The 21,026-nt window shown below is 32.9% G+C and overlaps 1 protein-coding gene across 1 annotated transcript; it reads left to right on the forward strand.

Moving 5' to 3' along the window:
- Nucleotides 1-407: 407 nt before the first annotated feature.
- On the forward strand, nucleotides 408-17,156 carry LOC124363874. Its single transcript, XM_046819145.1, has 3 exons — nucleotides 408-493; nucleotides 14,219-14,485; nucleotides 15,295-17,156. Exons 1-3 carry the CDS (start codon nucleotides 439-441, stop codon nucleotides 15,516-15,518), a joined length of 546 nt encoding a protein of 181 aa, XP_046675101.1. The 5' UTR covers nucleotides 408-438; the 3' UTR covers nucleotides 15,519-17,156.
- Nucleotides 17,157-21,026: the final 3,870 nt, after the last annotated feature.

Here is a 21,026-nt window from a genome sequence, read left to right on the forward strand (position 1 = left end):
CTTGTAAAAGTGTGTTAAGTACAGGTAAACGAAAGGTTTTTTGTTGTCCAGGATGAACATACAGATGGATGATCTCGATAGCCTCTACAAAACAAATCAATCACCCTATATACGAAGATCAATGTTCCTATTTACAGAGAAGATTGGCAATTTCCCAATAAAAGTAAGTTCACCTTAGCGCGCGGCATTCCGGTGACATGGCTGTCTCCTTGACAAATTGGCCCATCAGGAGGAGGAAGGGTGGAGTGGCTGTGAGTCGAGAGCTTGACGGCAGGTGCATCATTGACGGCGTCCGGCGACCCATCACGCTCACAGGTAAGCAGCCGAGAATGGGTTATTGATGGGGTGGTGGTAGGAGAGGGGTGAGGGGAGGGATCAATCAAGGATGCTCACTTGTCGACCGCGACAGTAATACTACACAGTACAGACACTTCCAGGATGGGGGTTGGTGCGGACGTCGTAGTCCTCGTGCTCCTCTCCATCGTCTCCGTCGGTGAGTAAGAGATAATACAATATATTTTATAGAAATAATAAAAAACCATTTTAGTGTTGACAATATTTGTTCATAAAAACACTTAAGCCATTGAGATAATCTAGAAATTTATTAAAAAATTGTCCGCTAAATCCACGCTTTAAAATATTAAGTTTTCTTATTTCTCATAAATTTTCATCGTATTTATATTTAATTTATGTATGAAATTAAAATCGTAATAAAAGGTTGTACTATAAATAGTTCACTAGTGCGTTCTTAATAATAAATACATTTTCAAACAATGCCACTACGTGGATATTTATTTACTATCATTGCAATGCAATAAAACCTTGGTTAATAAAAAGTCCTAGAATACCTGAATTCATGACAAATTACAAATATTTTATTGATATTACAACATAAAGTTGCGTCAACACAGTTTAAAATGTTTTTTTTTCCAGTACGTGTTTTCTACTAATATCTTAATATTAAAAATAAAATATAGCCCAGTAAACCATAAGAGATAACCAAATGATTTTAAATAAAAAATATTAAAAAATGTATAAGATGTTTATTTTAAAATTTGAATTGAGTTAATGTTATGTCCCATAGTGTTCTTCCACTTTGTAGGAAGCCCTTTTCAACAAATTGAATAATTATTTGTCATTGGTTTTTAATTGAATAAATACATTCTGGGAGATTGTTGTAAAATCTGACTCCTGCTTGAGACGGAAGATCTCTAAATAAATGTTGTCGATGTTTTTGAAGACTAGGGATTTGATTATATCGTGATCTGTGATCCCTTAATTTAAATGATATACATTTAACCCTTACAACGTGAACTATTTGTTGTGGCAGATGTTTCTTGAAGAACACATAGACCGCTCATAGCGTACTAAGGTTAAATTTAGAATGTAATAACGTTTCTAAAATATACATACAAGGCAAGATCAATAGTTCTAATAATTTTAAAGCAGATTTACATGACTCAACTGTACTTTTGCAATGACTCGTATGGACCTATTTTTATAACAGTCTCTGAAACTCAATTACATTACAACATATCAAAATAGCAATACCGTATGATGATTGAGGATATAAGGCTATTTTAGATCAATTCCAATGCTGTTATTGTGTTATATTTAGTTAGGTTTCTTAATGCATATACCTGTATAACAGAAGAAACGTTTGAACAATCATAATTGAATGTGTACCTTAAGTTTAAGTTTTTATCAATATAAATCCCAAAGAGTTTGTACAATTTACTTCCTCAATTATATTTTTATCAATCATAACAATCAATCAATTCTAGTTTTTAAGTAAGTTGTCCATGTTCAGAAAAACTTTTTAAGGCGTAAATCGTTGTAATGGAATTAGTACTTCCTATTGGATTTTAAATAAATGTAACTTCAGAAATTAGTAATTTAGTGTTAGATACCTGGCATAAAACTTCTAACCATTAACTTAATCACCCTTAAATAAACTGTATTTGTGTGATTCATAGATACAATTAAAAACATATATTTCAAGCTTTTTAAAATTGAATGCTGGGATTCCAATAAGGCATTCGCTCTATTTTGACACTGTTTTCACGGTTTGATTCATTTTTTAGTTAAATTTATAATAAACTTACTAAGAAATGCGAATAAGTGTGTTCAAGCAGTAAATCTCAAATAAAAAACATTAATCTAAACTGGAATCAAATCTTCAAAATAAAAAAAAATTATTAAAAGTGGTATTTTGTTTCCAGCTTCTGACATTTAATTTTTAGTGTATTCATGTTTAATTTGAGAGGAAACTGCACTTATAACAATTTGTTATCGTAGTTTTAGACCTATTTTTATAAGTAAATGTTGAAATCACTCAAGATGGTTAACGTCATCTTTTATTTTTCACCCACTGTTGAAATTTTTATCATAGTTATAGAACAATATTATTAAATACATGTCTATATTACTCAAGCTCGAGAGATAAATATTTTGAAGATTACTTCTCAAAGGTGAGGTAACATTTGACCTTGAGTAAAACTTACCTTAACTGCAACTTGGGCTTGTGGTACATAATAAAAAGAGCACGATGGATCAGCACTTGAATAATATAACTATAAAACACGAATATTAAAATATAATTAACTTATTAAACAAGCAAAAATAGTTATTTAGTGAGTTCGAGCCATTCTATGATTGCAATTATTACACCATTTCTCAAGATAAGTTGTATGTGTAGCATTACTTCTCCTTCGTTAGTTCTGGTATGAGACGTTTGTACTCTTGGCTCCTGTGCAATAGCATCGCTTGGGCTTATTCTCTCCAGTCTACACTTAATTTGTTAATAATTATTTTAACATTGCCGCATTTTATAGTTTTGAATGTCTTAAGGCATTTTGTACGCCAGAAGAAGAAGGTAGAATTCAATCTTCGAAACGTAGTGTTTACACTGTGTACTAACAGTGGCAAATTTTCAAAATCATCTTATCTTTACAAACCATCCATAGAAACAAACTTTAAACCAAGAATAAGTTTTATAGTTATTACCCTCTCCAAAAGTTTTCAATTGATTTTCAATGTTATTAATACAGTGTTTGTAAGTTAACAAAAATTAATGTACTAATATATCACACTGTAAATAAACAACATAATAGAAATAATGGGCATCTATTTTAGTTTTGAATTAATTAAATAAAAAAATCAATTATGTACCTGTAAGTCCGCAATTTTGGAACCGTCGAACTTCCTGTTAAAGTTGAACCACTGACAAGAAAGTCCTCTCACAAAATGTTGACTCGGTCTTGACGGACATAACGCGCAGATTTCATTTTGTTCTTTTGTTTTATCTCTCTTTGTCCATTGAAAAGTGAAACGAACTTCCAGCTTTGTTGCCTACGTTTAACAATTCAATGCAAGTTTTAATAAGATTAAAACACAAGTTTCTCACCTTTTATATCGCAATATTTACAAAAACTATCATTCCGAGACAGAACATGGAAAGAGAAAGAGATTTTTGTTTATTATAAGCCATTAAACCATTTATCAATTGGCTTTAGTAAAAATTTCCATACAACCTGTACGTTACATAAAATGACTTCATTTCAGGGACACCAATGTACCATTGGAAAATATGAATCTAACAGCTATCTAAAACAGAATATAAAGTTTAAATTGGAAATCTGTCCTAGTTTTTGGAGACTTATATACATTAAACTCTTAAAATATGCCGCTAATTCCCAAATGCCGGTCAACTTGGTTTTCTCTTATGGAACACACTGTTCCATAAGAGTATTATTATTTTCGATGTAAAAAGTAGTTTAAAGAATAAAAAGTAGTTTTTTATTCATGATACTTTGTTAAATATTCTTAAAAATATGAGCACTTAAAGTGCTTGTTTAAATAGGATTTTATTTGAATCCTCTAAATTGTAAATACTGTATACCTGTATAGTACCTTAAATTTGGAATGGTACAAATGCTTCTTCTTTGTTACGTCTTGTAGAAAAAAAATATTTAAAAGAAAAGTTTTATTAAGTTGTTTTTATTTTTCATTTTTAGAGACGAATTGCCTTAGTTTCATTATTCTGTATTGACAGAATTATGTCATTGGAAACAGTAATTTTGGAGCTAGTTTAAAAGATAAAAGGTGCAACAAAACAACACTTAAGCTTAAGACTGGCGATTACGTAATATTTAGTGACGTAATTTATTAAAAAGTTTTATTGCTAAGAAATCTGAATTGGGCTATTTGATCAATTTATAAATTTTTATTTTAGAACAGTTGTTGCCTGTTCGTGTAAAGGTTGAGATCGAAACGAATCCAGGATCTTTGCTGGTAATGTGAACCCATCCTATTGTTGAGTCGCCCAGCTAAGAAGAAAGTCAACAATGGAGTAGCGAACAGCCTCTGCCTGTATCAGTGTTTTGGAGACAGTTCCATTGTTGAGGGCAGATTCTATTCAGCCTACTGTGTTCCTGCTCCCAGAATAGACTAACAAGCCGGTTATTTCACCTTCCATTTTAACTGGTTTTGGAATTGAAAACGGGAAAAAAGTTATCAAATAACGAATTTATAAATGAAATTTGTAATTTTGTATTCGTTTATTTACAATCTTTTAGCTAGGGTGAAAAGACTGACAAAACATCTGCTTCTTTTATTGTAGTTTCTGTATGATAGCAAGGAACCTAGCTGCAAGCAAGAATAAAATTAAATAGGCTTTGGTTAAAAGAGGAGATGAATAAGTCACGGAAGTGGATATAGATGTTCTGAAATAAAAATTATCTTAAGGTTATTACATGACGTAAATTATGTTGAATACATGAAGAAATGTAATCCTATTTTTAGCCGACGTTAGATTAAAAATTAATGAAGTATGAATAAAACAAGTTTTATAATTTATTTACAATTCCGTTGAAGTTTTCTATATATTCCATATAAAGGAAACGTAGTACAGGAAACGTAGTACAGGAAACGTAATACTAAACATTACTCCGTAAAAGGGCAAAGTTGTAACTAGAATAGAATGTAAAATAAGTGAAAGCTGTTTGATAAACATAATCTATTTGAACAATCCCATTATGATTGGTTATAAAACAGCTGCATAGCATATTTACAATTATTTAATTACCGAGGTTTTTTGACGATATTTTAACTGCAGACTTTTTATCTAGGCTCAAAAGTTTAAATACAGTATGAAACATGGAAATTGTAACCGTAGAAGATTAGAATATACAAATTGTACTGTTTTTATAGTTATAAATGTTAACAAATTATATTGCTACTCTCGCTGCACTCACCGTAGTGGTGGCCGATAGCCAGCCCTTAAATACATAAACAGGACTCCTTAGTGCACAAAAAAGGGCCATAAAAATAACAGCGTGTCATGTAAGAGATCGAAATATGTGCACAACATGGTCCGGACCTCAGCATACTTCGTCCATATGAGTCATTTATCTTCTGTATAAACAATACAATAAAATACCTTTACAATACAATAAATAAATAATAAAATACAATACAATAATAAAATAAACAATACAATAATACAGTAAAACACTAATACTTTTTGCAGAACCACAGATTTTTCTATGCTATTTTCACTTATGGGTATATTTTAATCCTCATTATTTTCTCTTATGGGCACTTCATTCATATCATCTGGAAATTTCATTTCAATATTTGGAACTGTTGGCGGTTTGAACTAGCTTCTTATAAATGTGTACAAATTCAAGAGTATAGAACAATTCTAGTATTAACATTTTTAAATAGCAAAAAATACACATTTTGTTTGAAAATAGAATAATAATTACGAAGAATCCTTCGACGGAAACATTAACACCAACGGATGCAAATACAACCTCCAATGAAAGGAAGGTTTGGATCATTCCTCCGTAGACGAGCGGGACAACGGTTAGGCTGAGCGTTTCCGACAGAAGATACCAGACAAGCTGTCATGGTTGCTAGGCAACGCTCTCACAAACGCCTCCGTACTCAAGCACCACTCCATTGTCAGCTTACGCTATTATATTTTCACCAAAACCTGCCTAGCCACTGCTTTGCTCAATCCGCTTTCTTAAACGACTTAAAATGTTTAAGGATTATAAACCGAGTCTAATCTTTTGTTATATAAATATCCGCTATCTAAATTTTCCATCGATTACTTGAGTTAACATAACTAAAATAACTAATTCAAAACATTAAGTTTCTAATGCCACGGAGCGTTGTGTTCTTAACAAAATCTATGCCACAAAGTAGGATATTAACATTCTTTTGTATTTATGTGAGAATTTTAACGACATGACGAATGTTTAAACTCTATTCAAACTATTACGTTAACGAAGTGAAACCATGCAAAAACACCTCCTTAAATTGGAAAGTTGTATAGGATTGTGCCAATACAATTAGCAAACGATCATTAGTATCGCAACAAAGGTTCACAATACTAAGACGATGCCAGAGGATGGGTAATGAGTACCAGACTTTATCTAAAATTTGTACTTTTACGTGCAATGTATTTTCCCAAAAAGTGAACACGAAAGTTTGGTCTACTCCGTTAAAAAAGAAACTTATAGAAAATAGAATAGAAACAATTATTTTATTTTCTTGAAACATAGGTACTACAAATTAAAATTATAAAAAACATCATTTATATACCTTAAGCACAAACACAAACATTGCTACCTTAGTTGTAGACAAACAATTGACATGAAAATAAAAAATAAAACAATGTAACTTTTTGTTGTGAAGAAATATGAACATGTCTTTTTTTTATTAATACAGCTAAGGTACATCAAAGGATTGGTTTCTGCGGACTCTCTCTAGAATGGTTTCAAGAGCTATTTAAGTGGACGCTCGCTGAGGGTCAAACCTTGGAAAACCATTATGTCCCGAAGGAATTTCCTCTACCTCCCACCTCAGGTGACCCACAGGGGTCCAGCCTTGGCCCTATTCTTTTCAACTTGTTTGTCAAGCGACATCAGCTGCCACCTATCATCGGAAAAATCTCCTCTTCGCAGATGACCTCAAGATAATTCAAAGAAATCTACTCTCGTGATGACTGTCTCAATCTTCAACGTGATCTGAATCCTAATTGCTGATTGTGCGGATGATAATAAGATGGTCATTAACCTCAACCAAATGTCTTACAATCACCTTCTGTCGTCTGAAGAATCGCTGTTTGCATTTCAAATAATACACTGTATCCGGCGACATCTAGCGAGTGACCTCGATAAACGACCTTGGAGACAGTTATTGACTACAAATTTGTCACCCGATGCACACATTGATGCGGTATCTTTGTAAGGCAAACAAAATGAGCAAGGATTCATTTTTCGAATGTCTAGAGGGACGTCGGTGAAACCATACAACAAAAAAGAAAAACAAAAAAATGTACGGGAACTAAGAAACGAACCACAAAAAAACGAAAAAAACGAACTGCGACAATCCCATTAAGTGCCACATCCCTCCCCACCCCACCGCCCCTCTACCCCCGTTTCCCCCCCCCATCCCGCCCTCTCGCGTCCTCCATCCCACTCCCCCCCCCTCCCTACCTCTTAGCCACCTCACCCACCCCCGACATCTCACACTCATTTCTCTATCATCTCACACTCCCCTCTCCCACTCTCTCGCCCTCCACTCCCCCCCCCCGCTTCCCGTGTGTGTCGAGTTTTGAGACACTACGCTCATGTACACGGCTTAGTTCGGCCTCATCTGAATATTGTACTCTTTGATTTGGTCCCTCATTACGCATGCTCTATAATCACAAACTCTACAGAGTATTCAAAAAACAACTTTGTCAGACTTCAAGGAGTCCGGAGAGTCTGCCTTAACGGGAGTCTGCTGTCCCCCAGCACTTGAGCATGAATTTCTTCTGCCTACGCTGGAGTGCAGAAGGAGAATGTTGATATTATTTTCCTGCACAAGCTTATCAACGTGGCGATCGATTCACCAGAGCATCTGAGTATGATATCCCTCTTGTGTCCGTGCCTTGAACCAGATCCAGGAATATGTTTTCAACCTGCCACCAGCTCAAACAATTACAGCTATCACGGGCCTATTGCTCCGACTTCATAGGCGGGGAAACAGCATTCCATCGATGTGATATGTTTTTTATGACAGCATCGCACACCTAAAAAGAACGCAACAGTAATGATGATAAGTTTTTTTTCCCGCTTAATATCAGTTGGAGATGATGTTTTGTGATTTTTTTACTATTATAACATTATTTCACAAATCTAATACTTATTTATTATTCCCCTGCATAATCACTACTTTCTGGTAATTTAAATTAGTTGTTATTTATTTTGTTGATGTTATATTTAAGATTGCATGAAAATGTTGTGAAATTATTGTATAGTTTGGCGGGATGCCCGTTGAAATAATAATAATAAATAAATAAATAAAACAAATTCAAGAAAAACAAAATAGGACCTCAAAAGGCAAGGAACTGCCTGAGTAGAGGCTCCAACTTTCTTAGAAAAACAAAAAAAACCAACACTACACAGCAAATGAAATAAACAAAATAAATTCAAATACGATAAATCTTCCGCCATTTAACTAAGCTTTAATAAAACAAAATTTGAATAAAAAACACATTATATAATTTTCAAAGTCCTAAAGCTAAATTCCAGTACATAAAATGCCATAAAATTTAAATTATAACCATATCCAGTTATTATATCTTTCATATAGACTTAACGTTTTGTACAGACTTTAACACAAATAAACTTAAATTAATTAATCACTATTTATATTTACTAGAATAGAAAATCAAACTTTCCAAAGACAATAACCACTTTTTTAAATTTTTTTGAAATTGATTTAAATTATTACAATTTATTATTACACTTGCAAAACGTTGTAAATTTTGGGTCCACCAAAAAGATGTAACCTTTTTTGAAAAAAAAGTTAAATTAGGCCTTGGGCACAGTAAATAAAGTTCATTTCATAATATTATGAGATAATAACTACTATTTTTTTTGTGGTAAATTCCCACTTCTTACATAAACGTTTTAGGACCTTGAATAAACAAACAAATGCTTCAGAGGAAGAATTTTACTATTACGAATAGAAGGATACTAACTTCTGTCTTCACCTTTCCTGTCATTAATCTTAAAAAAAACTTTTGCAAAAGAAAAATCGTTTGATATTTGATTCATAATACCCACCCCAACAAATTAAACCATAATCAATCTACTATTAACTAATGAAAATAACCGTTCTTAAAACTTGTTTCTCCTACAAATTGTTTTCAAAAAGTAAAAACATCTCAATACATTAGTAAAGTTTAGACTTCAAATTTTGTATATGGTTTCTTCCAATTTTAACTGTATGATCTAATATAACTCCTATAATACGTTCATAGTGGTTGTCTGACCTACTATAGCACAATCAATATTGCATTTGGATTGAAAACAAAGGCATTATAAGCACATTTATAAACTATACATCTTGGAATTTCTTCGTCAATCCTAAATTAAAGTTTATATATTTTGTCCTTGGCATGACTTAGCAGCATATTAATTAGCTAGAAAACCACCATTGAAGTGCATATCAAATCAACACGAAGGGAATTTTTTGACCGTTTCCCATCAATCTTCAACATAACATAAGCTGTATCATCACAAAAGAAGTTTATGTTGACCGTGAAAACGTGCATCGCAAAGATCATTAATATACTATAAAAATAAGATCGGACCAGCACAGATCCCTTGGGGTAACACCGTGTTTTAATTATGACAAAGTCACTGATTGTTTTACAAACTTTTTACACATTTTTTCTATCTGTTAAAGTAGCTTTGAAACCATTAAAACTTACCTCCTAATTCCACAGCGAAACATGTTTTCCTAAGAGTAGTCCTCTGAACCACTGTATCGAAAGCTTTTCTTAATTTCCCAAAACAACCAGTAACCCCTTTAGCTGAATTTCAAACCAAAGATAAAACTAATGCTAAAAAATTTCTTAAAGCATCTTCTGTATTTAAACCACTTCTAACTCCAAAACTGGTTTATTACCTAAAAAAATTTATTATTTTAATAAAAAATGTTTATTAATTTTTTTCTTAATTACTTTTCCTCAATAAATCTTAGCAAATGTTGAAAGGGCGATATAGTGCCTAAAGTTATTTGCAATCATTTTTTGAATTACTTTTATGCAAAGGAACCACTACAGCCTGTTTTAATTTATCAGGTAATATACCCTTCATTAAAACTAAAATTACCATTAAATAATTATAAAACTTCCAGATATTTCTTGTCAGAATGGACTTAATTAAAGTAGAGATGATACCATCGATGCAAGGTGATGTTACAGTTTTTTTTTTAATGAATTACTTGCAATTGTTAGTCTTCTACGTTTAACTTCATCCAAAAACATTGATTTTAGACGTAAATTTCTGGGAAAAATATCTTGTTTATATACACCAAGTTATTAAAGGTTATAATCTGGCTTTTCACTAGAACTATTTTAGTTTATCAACAACAGAGAGAAAAAAAATTGTTAAACACATTGCCACAACAGTGGGTCACTATAACTGTACTTCCATTTAACAATTAAGGTTTTTTTCCAGTTTTTCGAGTTTTCTGACCATAACATCCAATTATAACCCACCAAGAAACTTTGAATCACCGCTCGACATTTTTCAAAAATAAAAGAAAAAAGACGTATAATATGAATCACGCAAATAAACGGGTATATCTGACACAAGCTTATTCCTAAGTTTTTTTTAAAATACATTTTCAACCCCAACAACGTTCTCGTGGATGCCTTTTCAAATTTTCAAACAGCTTATTTTTAAAACTTCATTCGACGGCAAATAAAATCATTCATCCACCGCTTTAACGTTACAAACCATAGTCCCTATTTGCAATCTCAAATTTACTTATAGAAACTGCAATGAATTATAACATTAAGAAAAACGTCAAAAGCATACAAATAAATACTTTAAATCATACATTTAATTGGATAAATATTAATTTACTACATATTGATACATTCATTGAATTTTAATTTGGAAACTCCTAGATTTTCAAATTTCTGATTGATTTTAGTTTTGTGGATAATTTTTGTGTGTGTACTAATATTTTTAGTACAATAAGGTTTTTCCTTATTCGTTTATTCAGTGTTGTGCTGTATAGTACACGATTTTGGCTTAACTTAGAGTCATAAGGTGTGCTTACAAAATAATTAGTAGTATATATAATTTGGAAGACATAATAAATAGTAGGTCTATATTATATTTAATTAAGGAACTCAGTTTATTTTGTTTAGTGACCTCAAATAGGTCATCTTCTTGTAGTTTCTAAGATAATGTTATGTGGATTTCACATAAAAATAAACTACGATTACCGATAAAAAGGTTACAACAGTTAAAATATGTAAATTTTTGGCACCGTGTGAAAATCGAAGAGAGCTGACTATAATATATAACTCATTCGAGAGGACAACAGGTTTTCGGCCATTTGGCATTATTACAAAATTAAAACTTTATTTAAAGGATTTAATTATATAATTTTCGCAGGTGTCAGAAATATTAAGGTATAGGTTTAAGCACTTGCAAAAAAAAAAACTAACCAATATGTGGCAATGCACTAGACAAAGTCATGCTTAACAACAGGACAAGATAGAAAAACACAAGCATACCTGAGTTGCAGAGTGATAGGAGCAAGTATGAACCATATAATTGCACAAAACACATTTACCGAAAAACGTATTAAAAAACAATGAAGAAAATGAAAGACTAACTCTGTATTATTGTAGACCATGAATTGGGTTAGTTAACCTACATGTATTGATTATTTTTTAACTTTGTTCAATTCTTAACCTCTTGCCTTCAAGTTTTTTGACACAAGAAGAAGAGGTTAAATTCTAATCCTCGAAACGCACTCTTCTATTCTTGTAGCATTAACGATGGCAATGGTCTAAAATCGTTGCAAATCATGGATCAACAATAGCAATACAGTTTAAAAACTACTTCTAGTTGTTAAGAAACAAACAATTTCTTCTGTTGTTACTAAGTTTCTTTTACCTCAATCTTTTATAGTTTCCAAAATAACAAAAGCGGTACCCAATTCTGGAACATACTGTATAAATGAAGGTTGAATTATAGTGCTGTTTTACCACTCGGTACACCAGCAATACCCTGTAACTAATTAATTAGTAAGGCCACTGGAACTGTTTGTTAATAAAGTTAGTTGTTTGTTCGAAATACGGAGTGTTTTTGTTGGCTGGAGTAATTAATTTATTAGCTCCATTTAATTAACAATGTCCTCTCCTTCGACATAGTACCGAAATAGTCGCTGATTTTATGAACTGCAATTCTTTCGTTGTACAATAGAAACCAAATTTTCAAAACTTTCCGATTTGTTTTTTTATTGTTGTTCTTTAACCCTTAAAACGTATTGTTTAAAACGTAGTGAGGGATTTAGTTGGAGGTGTATCTGATTATATGCGCTAACACACTATTTCATAAAATGATTTGTTTTTTATATACCCTGCTTGGACCGAAAGTTCGGTGAGAAAACTTCAAGGAGTAGAATAGTCAACACTGTTAGGTTCTCCCACGACGCTATTATGGTATTTTCTGGAATATTCACTTTCACGTATTTTTCCCATTCATCTTCCACCAACCGCAGCATACGATAAGAATCTTACAATTCTATTTTTAAATCTCAGAGTTTTGAACAGATTTTTTATTATCAGCTGAGTCTGAGGAGATCTAAATACGAATGTAGGGGAGTACAGATCGTTGGAAAAAGAAGCCAAACCACTCCGGGGATTATGTATCAAGGCATATGTGTTGTCCGAAACCTTTTATACAAATTTAATGAAAATCCCATCTATTAAGATCGGACCATGACGCGGCTTCCGAATAATTATTCGATATCATACTCACATTTTAGATTTTTAAAGCAAATACAATTTAATAGTATTTGCTTTAAAAATCTACTATGTGAGTATGATATCGAATAATTATTAACTAGTGCTTAAACCTGGTGGGAGAGACGTGGCTGTAATTTAAAAAATCCAAATGTTTTCTTTTATAGGTTATTGTTGACTTTCCTTGGATAAACAAAACTTTTTAATGCAATATTTAAAACAACCACCATTCGTGGGTGGTGGGGCAAATATGAGAGATGGAATGGAGGATTGACATTTCTGTTTATTTTATTGTGTTAAATAATGATTAAAGAAATTATAATGGGAAGAGTTTTCTTTGAAATATTTCTAGAAGGTATCAAGCCAACACTGTAAGCCCTCAGCGCTTGGTATCCGGAGTAAGTATGTTTGCTTTCTTCAGTTGACATACTTTTCCAACGATCTGCTATCTCCTACGCTCGTCTTTTGAATATTTTGAGACTCATAGTTATCGATCTTTTACCTCCAGGAATACAGCCCACTGGTCAGACTCTTGAATCACCTAGTTTATGCCGAAGTTTAAAATGAGAGTAAGTATACTAAAGATTTGGAGTGGAAAAAATGTGTCAAACGTAAATCCCAAAAAGCATGATATACGTGATTTTCCATCACTACCAAATACCTGTAAGACACCTTATTAATATTCATTATATTGGTACGTTAAATCAATATTAAACAGTCGTTTGACAGTTATTTGGTTATCTGATTACAGGTTAGGTTGGTTATACAACGTGTGACAAAAATAAACTAAATACTTAAATTATTGTTGGACAAGTGAGGGCTCTTTTAGTGTAAGGTTAGCAATTTTCCGGTAGAGCGTATTCTTTTTTTTCATAAATTTATTATTGGTATTAAATCAGGCTATCACGACTTATACACATTTCATGAATATTATATAGGTGTGTGTGTTTGCTTTTAATTACACCATCTGCTATAACGGCACATAATTGCTCAAGGTAGTATAACAACGTACGTGTAACAGACAATCATGGTTGAGACAACATTGGAACAATGCGATGTTTTGTTATTGTAGCAATACCTCAGTTTAATACAACACTTTACATTTGTAGACTGCATGCATAGTTACTGTGAATCTTCGTGCCAGTGAATAACACAAGCATTATATAACAGTAACGTTCACAGAAATCAACTCAAAGTATATTAGATTTAGTATTTATAATGTGCTATAATAATATGGACATTGCCGAGTACGGTAAAGGAACACAATTCAGTAGTAGGTAAATATAAATGCTTTTTAGCACCACTATGCAATGCAGTGATATAATCTTGAGGCTCAATAAAATTAGACTTGAAAATGAGTTAACCAACATTTATCTCGTTCAGGAGGCGGGATCCGGTGCTATGTTTGCAACTCGAAGCAGGACTCTCGCTGCCTGGACCCTTTCGTAGGAAATTCTACCGGCTCCGCCCCCATGGACACGGTGGACTGCGAGTACGACAACACGGTGAGGGCTGCCCTGGAGACAGTCGCCAACCTGATGACCAAGCTAGGTCAGGCACCGGCTCGTGACCAACATGACATTCTCGCAGTCGCCTCAGCCCCTCCTGACGGTCCTATTCCCGCCTCGTGTCAGAAGATCGACCTGATAGGTTTGTGCCATTAATAATTCATATTTGTGACATATGATTCGCATATATGGGATATATAATACGTAAATATTTTATGGACATTCATATTATGAAATTATAATATTTAGTTGGTCCTATGGACAATTTTGCAAATTTAAATTGTGGGATAGTTCAATATAAGTTTCACCAAGGCTTTCATAATAATATTTAGAGATAAATATTATATATAGTCTTACGCACCCGCCTTTACTATACTGGAACAGGAAAAAGTCTTAAAAGTGTGTTATAGTCTTGCATACCAACAAACGGTTAATTTGCGTACCGGTATATTTTGAATAAGCTGGCATTTAAAATTATGGTAGTGATAAGTTGAAATAGCTCAGAAACGTTACTTGAAGTGGCATAAGTTTAAAATTCATTGCTCAAGCTTATTTTATTATTTATAAATTCTCGAACTTTTCAATCTTCAAACTATTTAAGAACCCGGTAACCTTTCGTTCGCAGAACTTAGTTACTATGTCAAAAACAAAGTCTCATATTTGTTGCTATCCATTCATCTAGTTTTTCAATGTCATGTTCACAAGTATTCAAAACGCGTTAAAAGTTTTCTGAATAACAAAAAAAAAAAAAAAAAAAACAAACAAACAAACAAATAGAAAATAATGTTTTTCACAATCATTTTTGCTTGTCTTTTCCTCTTCCTTAACGAACATTAGATAGTGTGACAGTAATGTGAATGCTTTTATATATGGAAACTGAATAGAAGATAGTTTGATACTTCCTATGTTCTGCAACGGTCTATACACTATTTACTCAAGAATGTCTTGTAGTTCTAGGCGAGAGAGTTACTGGACGGGGTTGCTCGGTCAACCAGCTGGACAGCTTCAACCCTTGCGATGCCCTCAAGCTAGTAACAACTGCAGACATCAGCCTGGAGTTCTGCGGCATCTGTGACCGCGAAGGCTGCAACGGAGCGACCCTCATCGCCCACGGGTCGGCGTCACTTCTGTCAATTATCCTGGGAGCAGGCTATCTCATCCGCGGCGGCGTCTGAACCAAGTCCACAGTTACTTGTCTCAGATCAGGATAGGTCGATTACTGATAAAGAACTATACATGTAATAACCGCATGAGAGTTCACAGACGGAAGTAGTCACTGGATATTTTTGCCATCTAGCGGATGTTTGCTGAAGTACAAGACTGAAAGAAGACCTACTGCTAGCGCTCGTAGTGGCGGTATTGTGACATGGAGATGAAAAGGGAGCAGCAACTAGCGAGATGGCATAAGTTGTTCCCTTAGTGTCCAACTGTGGGAACAAAATTGGTTCTAACCACTTATTCAGCTAAGTTCATAGTATGAATGGATTATCTGTTCTATTAACCAATGGCTTCAAAGTACATCGCTTTGTATCTAGTGCTGAACTTTAATACGCCTCCTTTACTGAATAGAAATCTACAGTTACATTTCATTTCAAAACAATTCATCTGAGAATATTAACTCGTAATATAAAAACCGAAGAACTTATATGTACTTATTAATGTTGTAAAGAGGTCTTAAGTTTAGTAATCCTCACTAAAATTGATGTATTTTATATAGTATAGCGGGATAGAATTGTACAAAGGCCATGTGAGCTTGTCAGTAGCACTTATATCTTTTTACATTTATACAGAATATAAATACGTCCCTTAAACCATTTGTATATTCGACATTGTATATTATTTAGATAATATACTCCACACATAGTACATACCAAAGAAAGAAATAGAGTAAGCATTCTCATATAAGGGCCAATATAGAAGTACAAGCCTTAAAACACCCCCAAAAGGGTGATATTATTAAACGAATCCCCAAAACTGAAAATTTTTTATTCTTAATATCTCATCATAAACTCGTAGTTTTGGCACACATTAAGTCGGCAGTGTGTTTTTTCTTTTGTCTTTGATATGTAGAAACGGCAAGCTTTTTGGCGCTAGTATTCTATCGCAAATTCATGTAATAAAATTGCGTTGTTGACTCTGTAGAAATTTAGTATATATATTTTACAGAGCTATACCTAAGATACGATTAGTCTAATTTTAGGATGACTCCGAATTTAAACTCCATCAGCATTGTTTCAAGAAGAGGTAGAGTGTACGGTTTAGCCGTGCTCAGATTTTTATGGATAACCTTTCCGAGGTTCACTGACGAAAGAAATTAAAAATGTATTTCTGTGGTCAGTGGTTAAACTGTAAGGCAGATGCAAAATTGCAAGGTCATTCTCACATTCCTTAACTGCCTAAACTGCCATCTTCTCTAAACTGAGGAGTGAATAATGCTCAGATATCATTTCAAGAATAATAAGCATGAGCAATGTTGAAATCTAAATTAAATAAGCTAAAACAAATCTTTGGATGGAATGCACATCTTTTGCTTGCTTGTCTTAGTACAAATATGTGCTGTGTTTTTTGGCACTGGGCTTATTACAAACTTATGTAACAACCTTTTTCATACTACAATATTATATAGTTATAGTTGTAATCACAGTATTGTACACATTTTAACCTAAGTGGATGTTGTACATAATAAAGTTCTTAATACATTAGCGAAATACAAAAATAAACCGTACGCTATTTATTTTAATTCAGAAGTACGTAAATGTAAATTGTTCCTGTACTGTTTATTTTAATAAAGGTAGATAATATTATTAAATACATTTTGGCACATTTTATGGTTTAACATAAGAGCAATTAGTAAAGAGAATAACTATAAATTGGTAGTTAGTTACACAATAATTGAGTACTCTATTTAATAGTCATCCCTCAAAAGGAATTCAGACTGCGGGCCTAAAAGTGTGTAGGGGTCATTAACGTTGTAGTCATGAGGAAATTTGTATTATGTTGTGTATAAGGAAATACAATTATCTTGTTGCCCTCGTACTAAGATTTAAACAAATGCAACATTTATTATTGACAATATTTAAAACCTTTTATGTAATGGCAAACAACGATATATTAAAGGATTTGTTTTTATATAAAAAGAATTATACCTAACGATTTGTGTGTGTGTGTATGTGTGTGTGTGTGTGTGTGTGTGTATGTGTGTGTGTGTGTGTGTGTGTGTGTGTGTGTGTGTGTGTGTGTGTGTGTGTGTGTGTGTGTGTGTTTGGGGGGGGGGGTGAGAGGGGGTCTTTGTAGCCTCCTGATCAGCCACGTGATTACCCCCTATTACTTCTGGTAGAAGGTTTGTGTAGAGGTGATGAGCTAAATAGCTACATCAATAATTTCAGATTGCGTGAAGGCCTGAAGACGTTGAATCCAACATTGTATCCATTTCTTGTTGAATAATGATGGTTTGTTTAATAAAATATTATTTCTTTACTATTACGAGCATGAATTAGAGTTAAGTTAATAGAGATTTATCTTAAATTAGGAACAAGAAATGTCTCAAATAACATATTAGTGGGATATATGCGGCGTTTCTTAAGAATACATTTTTATTGACCTCTGGGTGACCGCCATAGGCTGCTGAGTGGCGGAGGAGACACCACCCCTCTCCAAGATACCCTACTGACCATAAGAAAACTAGTTAAATCCCTTAGGCTTGTAGGCTGAACTAACCGTTAAGATTTTAGATAAAACATGATCAGAAATTTAAAAAAACTATAATAATTCGGCTAATTCCGTGGTAAGAATTTGTTCTTGTACATTGTAAGTGAATTTGTAATGATTGAAAAGTAAGTTTTACCCACCTTAAATATTTCAGAGAACCATACTTTGTAAACGTTTCATAATTCACTGCCATGTATTTGGGAAGGTTCCATACATTCTAAAATACTGCCTATACTTCTAATAGTTTACATAATTTACTAATAAGTTCCATTCTTATTCTTTGACCTATTCTTTACAAAGTTCTCCATCTTTTTTTCAAATTAAAGTAGATGTTACATATTTACTTGTGGATTTGAAATGAGCATTAAACTAACAGAATTTTCTTATAATTAATCGCTAGTGCCTTTTAAAGAATTACCAATAAAATATCAGTGGTTTTAGTTGAATGACACTACATTTTATAACGAAAACAAGATTAGATAGTACAGAATAGTTCAAATGTAATTTAAACCATGTTTGAAGATTCAAGTTATTGTTCTATGCAAATATTACACATCCGGACTATATTAACAAATCTACACTTTACTCCATGACAAGATGTAAATGTCTCCAGAAAAGAGGTTACTCTGGTCATGGTATTACAAGGAAATACCTCCTAGAATCGCAGTATATTGAGAAGTTTCAATGGCTGTACTTGTTGTCTAGTTTCATACCATATTTTCCACATAAATAAGTCTTGTTTAAAATATCTTGAATGTTTTTGATTGTGTGCTTGGTTATTGGAAGAGGGCTCAAACACGCTATTCTGTTAGACTGCAATATATCTTTATAGGAATTTAAACTGGATATAATTTGGAATTGTTAAAAATTATTATTATTATATATAAATGAATAGCAAAATGTGTGACTAAGCGCTAATATTGGAAATGAATGATACTTACCAGTTCGACTAATGATTTTTGTAAAATATTCATTGGAGTTCGAGAAAGGTTTGTATGGAAAGAAAGATTAGAAAAGTTACCTGGAATATTTTTTAATTCAGAACAAATTTTAGTATTTGTTTCATAATGTAAATTTAACTGACACTAAACAGTTGTTAAAACTTTGAGCTAAATATACAGAAACTGGCTGAAATATCTGTATATTAAATTTTATAAAATATTAAGTAGACAGTGGTTGAGTGTAATGCAGACAGTAGATCAGTGAATAATATACGTATATCTTATGCCTATCTCGTAAGCCTTTAGAAAAACTAAATCATTTTAATAAATATCAAATATCTATAGTGTTGAAGCAGGGTTGAAATCAGTAGAAAAACTACATTTACGCAGAAATATGAATATGAGACACACAAGTGGAAAATGGCAAATAAACGATTCTTCATAAACAAAAACCACAATAGGGGTAAATGAGGTTTCAACCCGTAGAAGAACTATATTTTTATGTTTTTTTTTTTATCTTCCAGATGGCTTAAATTGATAAAATACATTTGACTTATGTTCTCAACAAACAAAATAAAGAATTTTCAACTTCTCCCCCCCCCCACACCAAAGGGATTTAAAACGTAAGCCCCGAGACGAACTATGCTTTGCTTTTAAACTTCCAGCTGTCTTCTGAATATGTAATTTTAAACTTATATTACACGAATTGTGCTTTCAAAAATACCATTAGAAATACCTAGACCGTAAGTAAATTACAATAGCGAAAAGTAGTCACTTTGGCGGAACTATACAATAACACCAACGTGTGTTAAAACTTTCTTGATTGTGACAACAAGACAAACGCTTCTATGGTACGGGAAATATCTTAGATCGAAAGTAAAATAAAATGGCAGGAAATAGACGCTTTCAACCGAAATTGACTATTCAGACCAACGTGAAGCATATGTATATGTATATGTATGGACATCAAGGCAAATCTTACCATGGCACCAGAAATATATTAGACCACAAGTAAATTATGACAGTAAACATACGCTTTTTGATCGAAGGGGCTGTCAGATATGTATGTGTGTATGTATGTATGTACATGTTTCTTGGTCAGAGCAACGATGCAAACGCTTTCACGTTTTCGAAAATCTCTGATCACAAGTAGATTACAGTTACAGGAAAGAGCAGATTTTTACCGAGTAGGATTTCAGACTTTTTGTATACATTTTGTTGATTTGGGCAACATTGCTTGTACGGCACTGAAGACAGCTAAGATTGATAACTGCTAGTTTACAAAAGGGACATAACTACCAGCTGATGCGACAACGCTTCGCAGTAATTTGGTTATTATATGATTAATATACAGAGTGAGTTTTATGTCCTGGCACACCTGGATATAATTTAAACGGACCGAGATATATATATGTGAAACCTTGACCCTACCTATTATAACAGATTTTTTAATTTTTCAAGTTGTTGAAAATTTTGCCCCCCTTTTCTAAAGGGGGGTAAAGGGGGGCAACTAAAAATTTTCAAATACAAACCCATATCATGTGACCCCTCATTTTAAAGCGAATAAAAAAAAGAAATCCGATAATGCAAACTAGAGGTCTCTAAGTTTATTTTAACAGATTTTATGACAAATTTACAATTGAGTAAAGGGGGGCAACTATCACATTTTCAAATACAAACCCCTATCATGTCTCAAGTTTTTACACACGTCTAGCACACTGTCAAACAGCCGAAGGTGAACAGTTTGAACACCTGCTACATTAAAACAGGTAACTGTTTTTAGAATTTGCGTTAGTGTTGACTCATGTTACGATGACTCATAAACAGGACAAGACAGTTACTGATTTTGTTATTGTAAATTTGTCATAAAATCTGTTAAAATAAACGTAGAGACCTCTAGTTTGGATTATTGGATTTATTTTTTTATTCCATTTAAAATGAGGGGTCACATGATAGGGGTTTGTATTTGAAAATGTTTAGTTGCCCCCCTTTACTTCCCTTTAGAAAAGGGGGGCAAAATTTTCAACAATTTGA

Source organism: Homalodisca vitripennis, chromosome 5 (genome assembly GCF_021130785.1).
Source record: "Homalodisca vitripennis isolate AUS2020 chromosome 5, UT_GWSS_2.1, whole genome shotgun sequence".
Taxonomy (NCBI): domain Eukaryota; kingdom Metazoa; phylum Arthropoda; class Insecta; order Hemiptera; family Cicadellidae; genus Homalodisca; species Homalodisca vitripennis.